Source organism: Cebus imitator, unplaced genomic scaffold (assembly GCF_001604975.1).
Source record: "Cebus imitator isolate Cc_AM_T3 unplaced genomic scaffold, Cebus_imitator-1.0 Scaffold720, whole genome shotgun sequence".
In the NCBI taxonomy this organism is placed as follows: domain Eukaryota; kingdom Metazoa; phylum Chordata; class Mammalia; order Primates; family Cebidae; genus Cebus; species Cebus imitator.
The window spans coordinates 235,218-245,773 of NW_016108035.1; the positions used below are offsets into that span (position 1 = coordinate 235,218).

General features: G+C 35.9%; 2 protein-coding genes across 5 annotated transcripts in view; one reads left to right on the top strand and one right to left on the bottom strand.

The window, feature by feature from the left end:
- Positions 1–5,427, bottom strand: part of OGN (osteoglycin) — a 21,729-nt gene extending 16,302 nt beyond the window's left edge. The window contains exons 1-3 of the mRNA XM_017518980.2: positions 5,233–5,427; positions 3,963–4,211; positions 1,795–1,888 (exon numbers count right to left, since the gene is read on the bottom strand). Coding sequence (XP_017374469.1) covers positions 1,795–1,888; positions 3,963–4,136 — 268 coding nt within the window. The 5' untranslated portion in view covers positions 4,137–4,211; positions 5,233–5,427. The remainder of the gene's footprint in view (positions 1–1,794; positions 1,889–3,962; positions 4,212–5,232) is intronic.
- LOC108296499 (centromere protein P) overlaps positions 1–10,556 on the top strand; it is a 273,862-nt gene that overhangs the window by 72,672 nt on the left and 190,634 nt on the right. The gene's annotated exons all lie outside the window — the stretch shown is intronic.

Genomic DNA, 10,556 nt, shown 5'->3' on the forward strand with positions numbered 1-10,556 from the left:
CTAATTTTTTGTATTTTTAGTAGAGACGGGGTTTCACCATGTTGACCAGGATGGTCTCGATCTCTTGACCTCGTGATCCACCCACCTCGGCCTCCCAAAGTGCTGGGATTACAAGCGTGAGCCACCGCGCCCGGCCCGAGCACCGCTTTTTAAAAACCCCATTTTGCTTCAGTGATTTGAGTTGGTACCTTTATTATGTACTAAATTTTCATGTGTTTCTGGACATTCTATTCTATTTCATTGATCTTTTTTTCTGTTCATATATTAGTATCGTACTTTTTAAAATATAGAGTTTTTATAATATATTTTAATGTGTAGTGCATCTGATTCCTGTATATACTTGTCATTGTTCTTTGTTTTCCCTTGCTATTTGTTATGTGTTGTGTCATATGAATTCTAGAATCCATTTTTCCAGCTTTATAAAAAAATTATTGGTAATTTTAGTTGGATTGTTTAAAATTTATAAATTTAGAAAGAACGGATATCTTTATGATTTTGAGTTATTCTATCCAAGAACAAGGGATGTCTTTAAATTTATTCAAATTTATTTTTACTATCATACTTCTCATTTTTTAAGTGTTATTTTCTTTTATGGTTCATTTTCATTTTATTGTAGCAATATAGAAATCAGCTGGGCGTGGTGGCTCGTACCTCTAATCCCAGCACCTTGGGAGGCTGAGGTGGGTGGATCATGAGGCCAAGAATTCAAGACCAGCCTGACCAACATGGTAAAACCCCATCTCTACTAAAAATACAAAATTAACTGGGCGTGGTGGTGCACGCCTGTAATCCCAGCTACTCGGGAGGTTGAGGCAGAAGAATCACTTGAACCCGGGAGGCAGAGGTTGCAGTGAGCTGAGATTGCACCACTGCACACCAGCCTGGGTGACAGAGTGAGACTCCATCTCAAAAAAAAAGAAAGAAAGAAAAAAAGAAAGAAATTTGTGTTGGCCAGGCGTGGTGGCTCACACCTGTAATCACAGCACTTTGGGAGGTTGAGGTGGGTGGATCATGAGGTCAGGAGTTCGAGACCACCCTGGCCAACATGAGGAAACCCTGTGTCTACTAAAAAATACAAAAAATTAGCCGGGCTTGGTAGTACACGCCTATAATCCCAGCTACTCAGGAGGATGAGACAGGAGAATCGTTTGAACCCAGGAGGTGGAGGTTGCAGTGAGCTGAGATCATCCCTTTGTACTCCAGCCTGGGTAACATAGTGAGACTCTTGTTCCCCCCACCCCAAAAATAAATAAATAAAATAATTAATATGTGGGTTTTTTTTTTCATGTTTTCATGTAAAATAATGTTCTGTGATAGAGCAAGAGTAAACCAAGTACAGAGGTATTATTAAGTAGGACTTGTAATTTGTTATTTCATGACAAGTTTTCTAAAATTGAAATGTACATGATAGCTATTTATGTATATATGTTTCTGTTCTGTGAGTTTCTTAAAGGCAATAATTATATTTATCACATTCTGAGGCTCTCCATTATATTTGGCAAATTATCAGTGTTTAAGTATTTCTTGAATTGATTTTATATGGACAGAAACCACAGTTTGTGGAGGCTAAGCTTGCCCACGCATTGGTTGTTCTTGAATGTTCTTGTTCCACATTTCTCACTCATGATGTGCGATGGCAAATGGTGTGCACTTCTGGTATACCCATCTGACTTTACCATTGGAAATAAAACTCCACTGTTTGAAATTGCTGTATTTTTGATTACCACAAGGAATAAAGTCCATTATAGCTATTGTTAAAAGACCCCTTTTGGAAAATATTTAGATAATACTTACCATCATTTTCTTTCTTGGGAGGTAATGGTGTTATTGTCTCATCGTTTTGTAATTGAAGACTTTTCTCATTGGGTATTCTCACAGTTTCTTTTTCCTATTGGAAAAATAAAAGTTTGTTACCTAGGTTGATTAAGTCTATGTTTGACTGTAAAACTGAGGGATCACAGACACCTTCTCATCGTTACAATTAGTGGCATTTCTTTTGTGCTTCATTAGGCTTTCATACCTATTTCCATTTTATTATTTATTAAATTACAGTATAAATATTTTTTAGCTTGGCTTTATTTTAGAGTATGAGCTCCTTGAGTAAAAGAATTGGATGTTTTTATTTTATATCTTCAGTGGCTGAACTCAGTGCTTAATAAATATTGAACATATTGAAATTCCAAATCAGAGCTAGATGAGAATTCCCTCAATTGGAATGAAAGTTTTTCTGAGGTGAACTATTCCTCAGGGGTCTTTTTTTTTTTTTTTTTTAACCTCAGGGGTCTTATCTGAACTGAGTTTCTCATTCAGATTCTACCATTTTGAGCTCGGCTAGATCTCCAGCCATGTCACAAGTATAAACTCCTGACTAAGGTCTTTTGGTCTCTTCTTGTGGTTACCCTTTACTTACCTATTCCTCCATTAAGCCCTGGCTCTTGGAGCCCTTTTATTCCAGCCTGCCTACCCTGCTCAGGCCACTGGTATAGGCCATTAATTCTGGGGAAATTGGAGTCGATATAATTTAGTCTCTCTTTTTCCTGTTCTTGGAGGGTACATTTTCTGCCATTAGATTACAGTGTATTATGTGTTATCCTACTCTTTGTCCTTTGTAAGCATATTTCATTTTAGCCTCGGTCGTGACTCCCGACTCTGCCCTTCACCTTCATTCTCCCATCTGTGTGGTGGTTGAACTTCCTCCCTTTACTCTGTGTTTGCACATCAAGTCCTGTTGAATTCTACTCCACTCCACAGATATCTTAGTCCCTGCATTTATGTTAAGATAAACTTCTAAAGCCCTGTAAAGAGAAGAAGCAGAGAGAAAAATCATCTCTAAACTATTTAGGGACTAGGGAATCTTGAAAGAGTTTTTAATAGATTCAAGTCATCCAAGTGAGCCAATAGCTTATGTTATGATGGGCCTTTTTTTTTCTTTTTTGAAGCTGTAATTAGTAATACCTATCCTTTGTGTTTTATTGATGGGCAAAAATAATGCTATCATATTAAAAGCGTTACTTGAAAGAAACTGTGGTGTTAACATTTGCTCATTGTTTATCCCTGCAAAAAAGAAAAGAGAAAGTAGCAATTGTAACTGGTCAATCTTATAATCATTATCATCCAATTTAAAGTGGAGAAGAACTTCTGAAACAATCAGTATTGTTGAATTTCTCATTTTCCTCTGTGTGTGTGTGTGGGGGGGGGGTTGTGTGTGTCATACACAGTGGGCAACAGATACCAATGTGGTGTATTAAATTTTTCCTTACCCAGCATTCATTTCTGTGTGCCAAGAAAAACCACAAGTAATTACTTTGCGCATAAAGGTGGGGAATGAATGATGTGGTATAATGTCATCCCTGTAGTGTTAACTCAATGACAGTTACAGTTACTTGGTACAAATTGATAGAGGATCTAAACTGTTAAAATTGATTTAAAAAGAAAGCCCTATACTGAGTGGGTTTTCAGTTTTTGGGACTGTATGTAGATGGCATATATAAATTATTGTGGGATGCTATTTATATAAAAATAACCAGTACTCTTCTATTTATATTCTTAAAATTTTTTTCTATAATCATAACCTTAAGCTGATAATTCATCTTTATTTTTCCAAATATACATTTCCACTAATTTATTTTTGAGGCAGTACAACATTGCAAATATAGGGCATTGTGTAATATTACTTAATACATAAATTGCAACTAGTCAGGGATCATCTTAAAGTCTAGTTTTCCTTAAATTTTATTTTTTCATTACTATAGATACTGTTTGGTTATCATAGGTACTGTTTATTAATTTGGGAAGCATGCATACTCTAAAAATATAATCTTAGGGACAATTATGAATTCATTTGAATCATTTAAAGTGACTTTCCCTTCCCCTTACCTTATCAGACACATTCAGGAAAAACAAAAACATGCATTTAAATGGACAGTATTTTAGAAACTAAATTTAGAGTAGAAATAAAGTACCTTAATATTTTTTCCATCCAGGTATTTATCCTCATAATCTTGGCTAAATATGGATTCTTCAAAATTATCTGTTCCATAATCATAGATAATGCGTGAGTCCTGCTGAATTGGTGGTGCTGGCTTTATCAGAGGCACAAACAGTAACAGGAGAAGTGTAGACTGCAGAGTCTTCATTTTAGCAAAAATCAAGGTGACTGGAAGTTAATAAACTAGTGGCCTGCTGACTGTGGGACAAAACTCTCTTTTTCCCTGGAAATAAAAATTCAGACCATCGAAGCAATATTTAAAAGCTTAGAGGATGTTTTGGCAGGGTGTGCGCAGTAAGGGCCAGAGAACAGTGTTTAACCCTTAGTGATCTTTAATTAGATGCTAGCAGTTTTTATGTATCAGTGAGTGTTATGAAAAATAGTTTTAGAAAATAGTTTTATTTCTTCTCTATCAGAAATTCAAGAAATATTGATGATTTAAGTTTCTTAATAATTAAGTGCCTGGGACAGACATATTTAATTGAAATATTCTTAGGATACCTGTAGTATAAATAGTTAAAATGAAGTCCCAAGATCCTGTCTCATGTGAGTTAAAAATATCATATTTCAACTTAGCTACTTTATAAGAACTCTTGATTTGTATTGGTATGAACAGAAACAAGTTCCAAGAAAAGTTTTAAAACTTAAATCTTAAATTTAACATTATGAAAAGTAGTCATTAACACTTACCTTTAGGTGGTACAAGAATATAGGAAAAGCCATATGTTTTTAATTTTCGTAGTTTTGTAATTTTAATAGGTGATCACAATTTTTAGTTAATAATATTGTATTTTTAATTTAAACTATGAAAACTGAAAGAATAGTATTGCAGGCTGGAGGAAATACCGAACTTTAATCAAGGAACTTTGAGGAATGTAATAGAAAGGATTCCTTTAGACTCATCAGTGGATTTTATCTGGTGGGTACACATTTCAGACTTTTTCTTAAGTAACTTCGAGCAGAATCACTCACAGTTGCTGATGCTGCATTATAGATGTCAGTAAACTGTCAAAAATCCAGAGGTTGAAAATGAAGAATAAAATGGATTTGTGACTTTTGCAGCACCCTATTCTTGCCTGCGTGGATGTTAAAGTTATGCAATGATATACATAAGTACTTGTTAAAAATTAATTGTTTGAGGCAGCTGAAACAAACCGGAGATGGTCTTTACATTTATTAAGACTATTAGATGAGTCATACTTTAACAAACAATATTTAAAATAATATGTGAAAAGTAAGCCTACCGTTGTAGCTGTTTTGAAGTTTTTTGTGGTTTTCCTCAATAGATGTTCTTGTCTGTGCATTAGCCCCAAGTGGGAGGGTGAATGAGAAAAGCTATGGCTTGATTTCAAACTGCTGAATAAAATTTCAGGGCCCAGCAGCTTAAGGGCAGTTTCCATGTGGTAGAGATCTTTGCCAGCATTCTTTCTCTAGGGTGAAATGCAGTGTGTTGTACTGGAGAACTGTACTTAAGATATTTGTTATAACTGCTACACTCAGTCTGCTTTGACTAATTGACTGTAAACTTGTGTCATTTTATTATTGTGTAATAAATACTCATGTTTTGGTGAATATTAGTTTATGAAAATGATATAGTTATAAAGTCATGCTTTTCATTTTGGTGATTTCCCAGGAGATTAAACATCTGCTATTTGAATGAAATAGAACACCAAATAAAAACATAGTCCATGTTGTTAATTTTATGAGAATTAAAAATACTGCCCTAGTACCATAATTAATATATAGCCAAGAAAATTCAAGTGTAAAAATTAGTTTTAGCACAAATTATTTTATAGTTTTGTCATTTGGGTTTTTTTCTCCCCATTGTTTTAGTTACATATAAGAAAAACTGACACATAAAAATTAGCTTTTTAAAAGTAAATTTGATTTATAGTTTTTGAGGTTGATAGTAAAAGAGACTTTTCTTTGCTGAATAAAGGAAACTTTATAAAATTATTTTAATATTAAAATTGAGTTTAAAAAGTTAAAGTGGCATTGTAGATACCATACAAGCAACTTTAAAGATTTTTTTTTAAAGATTCACTTTTTAAAAATTCCTCTTTGGTGTTTTTAACAATCAAAGTAACATTTTCTCTTTTAAGGTAAAAATTTAACAAATATGGATACATATTTTATTACAATAAAAATCAAAGAATACCCATTTGTTTTCTTTTCTAGTCAAAATTGGTTTTAGAACCTTTCAAATCAAAGCTTAAATAAACTAAGACTTGAATACTGAAGTTTTTATTTGAATGTGAATTGTCTTAAATTTAGTTGTGATATTGTCTAGCTTGAGTTGATAATAAATTGTCAGTTTTATGACTTCAAGCATACGATAAAACATTTTAAAGACTTTGAAATATATAATAATGAAACAGACATTGATTTGTTTTGTATTGTGTGGCAAGATAACAAGATGTTGAGAATTAAGCTGGATAGATATCATATGTCCAAATAGAGAATCTTAGATATTCATAGTTTCATTAATTGTACACTTTGATACTTTGTATTACAGAAAATTATTTTGTGGATAGCAACTTTCCTTGAAAAATTATGACCAGTGAATACAATGTTATTAGCATTCACTCATTTAATAAAAGTTTATTGAGCACCAGTTCTGTGCCAGAACTTCAGACACATAAACTCAGATAAACAAACATCAGTTTCTTCCCTCAAGAAGCATTTATTGCCTCTAAGTTCAGTAAGAAAAACAGCAAACAAGCAAGTAGAATACATGATAGGGCTTGCTACACAGAAATGTACAGAGTTCTGTGATAACCTGGGAGAAGCCACAAGCTGACTTTTATAGAAAGGATAAGGGAGGAGGGTAAGCAATGGGATAGGTGGGAGGGATAGGTGATGGGGTAGGTGATGAGGTGTTCTAGGCAAGGGGAGCATCACGTGAGTGGAAGGGATGTGGGTAGATCATTTAGAAAAATTATATATGTTTTTTGCATACCACTGGAGCTTGGAGGGAGAGAGAGAAGTCAGGGGAATGGACCATATTAAGACATGCGCCTAGAGAGCGGGAATAGAGGTTGGATTAAGGAGAGTATTTTATATCCTGCTAAAGTATTTGGGCTTTAGTCTGTAGTCAGTGAGAGACAATGGAGAGATTTTTTAAGCCAGTGATGGCTTAAATATGATCCTGTTTGCATTTTAGAAACATTCCTCTAATGTTGCATTGTTGAAGAATACCACTGTTCATCTTTGTAGTGGTTATCTATTACTGTGTAAAAAACTCCCACAAAGGAATGGCTTAGTTAAAATAACACACATTTATTATATCACAGTTTCTGTGGGTCAGGAATTCAGCATAGCTTTGCTTGATTGTCTGCTTCAGGATCTGCATTTGAAGTACATCTGGCATTGCAGCCTCACTTCAGTGGTTGAATAGGGAAGGATCCAATTCTAAGCCCATGTGGTTGTTGGTGGCATTCAGTTCCTTGCCGAATGTGAAACTGTGGACCTAAGTTTCTTGCTAGCTGTTGACTGAAGGCCTCCCACAGTCTCTTGCCATGTGAATTCCTCCATAGGGCAGCTTACAACATTGTAGCCCGCTTCTTCACAGATGGAGAAGGAAATCGTCTGCTAGCAAGATGGGCATTACCTGCACTTCTGATACCAACAGCAAATTCAGGAGATTCCCAAAACCACTCTTGTTACATTTGATATTTCCCTAGGAGAATTCTCAGAACTCACTGAAGACCATTATACTCAAGGTTATGGTTTAAATAGAAAAAGGATACCCCTAAAAATCAGCCAGGGAAGAGATCCATAGGGCAGTGTCTAGAGGGCTCCAAACTTGAAGATTCCATTGTTCTCTGGATGCATTGCTTTCCTGGTGTTGATATGTGGCAGTGTATATGGCTTATTGCCAATGAGGCAAGTTTATTAGCAGTGTTCAGAGTTTTTATTGGGGCTTTATTAATAGGTTTGATTGATTGATTGATTGAATTCAGCCTCCTGGTCCACTGATAATGCATAACCCAAATCCCTTATCCTATATCACATGGTTAGTCTTTCTGGCATGATCATCTCAACCTTAAGACTGTCAAGTGTGGCTGATCTCACCCTAAACAAAAACACTCCTATCAGAAATGACATAGATCACCTCTCAGAAGCCAAGGCAAAGCCCAGACTTCTCTTTAGGCAAAGCTAAAACCTTTGCTACACAGTACTCAGTATAAAATGCTTGAAACAGGTGGTTTTCTATTCCAGAAAGAAATGAATGCTGATAGAAAGCTATTTAGCTTTCACTGTACAGGAGTAAAAGATGAAAGCTGCCTCATACTCAAGAGCAGGCATTGCATCCAAAGATGAAAAAGTCTTCTTTATGGAGTTCTTTTTTTGGAGACAGGTCTTCTCTGTTATTCAAGCTGGAGTGCAGTGACACAGTCATAACTGACTGCAGCCTCAACTTCATGGGCCCAAATGATCGTCCCACTTCACCCTTCTGAGTAACTGGGACTTCATGCATGCACCACCATGCCTGGCTAATTAAAAAAAATTTTTTTTATAAGGAGTCTCCTTATGTTAGCCAGACTGGTCTGGAACTTTTGGCCTTAGTGATCCTCCCACCTTGGCCTCTGTGGAGTCCTTTTAGGTGACCCTATTGTATTATCTTTGGTGCCTTATAGGGGTTTTATTTCCTTGAACATGTGTCATTGGTCTGTTGGCAACCAAAAAAATGTGTTGAATGGAATGGACTTTTGGAAATAAGAGTTTTCAGGGAAAAAGTAGTTTTGGGAAGTGGTTTAATTCTGATAGAGACCATATAACCTGCACATGGATTAGCTTTCAATAAATGCTACAGACTAGAAGAGTCTTTTCTTCATTTTCATCTTCATTCTCTAACTTTGTAGGAAATCATTTGGTTTAGTAGTCAGAACGCCTGAGTTCTAGTTTTGTCTTTTTGTTTGTTTGTTTTGATTTTTAAAACAGAGTCTCGCTCTGTCGCCAGGCTGGAGTACAGTGGTGTGATCTCGGCTCATTGCAACCTCTGTTTCTTGGGTTCAAGTGATTTTCCTGCCTCAGCCTCTGGAGTAGTTGGGAATACAGGTGTGCACCCACCATGCCCAGATAATTTTTGTATTTTTAGTAGAGACAGAGTTTCTCCATGTTGGGATGGCTGGTCTCGAACTTCCCATCTCAGGTGGTCTGCCCACCTAGGCCTTCCAAAGTGCTGAGATTATAGGTGTGAGCCACCATGCCCGGCCTAGACAAGTTCTAGTTTTGATTCTTCATGAACCTTCCCCTGATCGTGGGCAAGTTCTTTAACGTTTTAGGCCACAGTTTCTTTATCTATTGGACTAGAATCTGGTTACTCCAGAGTTCCTCAGCCTCTACACTATTGACATTTTGGACTTTTGACAAATTCTCTTTTGTGGGGGCTAGCCTGTGTGCACTGTAGGATGTTTAGCAGCACTTCTGCCCTCTACACACTAGATGCTAGTAGTGGTACCCCACTGTGTGATGACCAAAAATGTCTCCAGACATTGCCAGTTGTCCAGTGGTGGGTGGGAGTTAGGGGAGCAAAATCATTTCTATTGAGAGCTGCTGAGTTACTAGATACGTGTGGACCCTTTTTAATCCAGCAATCTTGATTTTGTGGAAAGTCTGTGATTTGGCTCTCCATCTTAAATCTCATACTTATGCTTGAAGCCTAGTTGTTTGTTCGAACAAGAAATATGAGAACCCATGTATTCTACTTCCTAGACTAAAGGGTCAAATTGGTATGGAGAGTACTTATGACTCAATGTAAGGAAGAGCTCAGGGTAAAATTGTATCTTATTTGTGAATTTAGTTTTACTCAGTAGTACATAAATCTCTGTATAGTGAATTCATAACCTAAACATGTAAAGTGATGCAAGATGTGTCCATGATGTTATGATATTTATAACTAGGCAGATTTATAACTTGGCATAGTTATATCTATTTAGGAAATTAGAACATATAAGAAACTTCAGATGTTTAGCTGTTATGATTTAATTTTGTTTCCAGCTGCTCTTATACTTTATTTCCAAGATGTAGAAGAAATGGACTTAGAATCAGGAAACCAGGGCTTTAGGTCTAGCCGTCCTTGGGGACATATGAATTCTTAAAACAGAAAAATTTTATAGAACAGACAAGGTTTCTTTCTTCTATTTTCTTTTTTACTTCATGGAGCTGGTTAAGTGTGTTATATATGCATACATCTGTATTTTAGTTTAGTGGTCCTAAACTTGAGAAATAGGGTGAAAATGTGTAGTGTTTCAGGTAGTACTTAAACACTGGCTAAACATTCTCAACCAGTATTATCGTGAACAAACTTTTGAAGTATCCTTCTTAAAATTTCCTTTTTAAAAGTTAAATATATGTTCATTATACATTTATATTCATTAATTAAGCTTTGGTTTATGGTACAATTTGGACTTATTTGCTAATAGTTACAGTTTAGCCTATTAGCTAACATAACTAGGCCGGGCGCGGTGGCTCAAGCCTGTAATCCCAGCACTTTGGGAGGCCGAGGTGGGTGGATCACGAGGTCAAGAGATTGAGACCATCCTGGTCAACATGGTGAAACCCC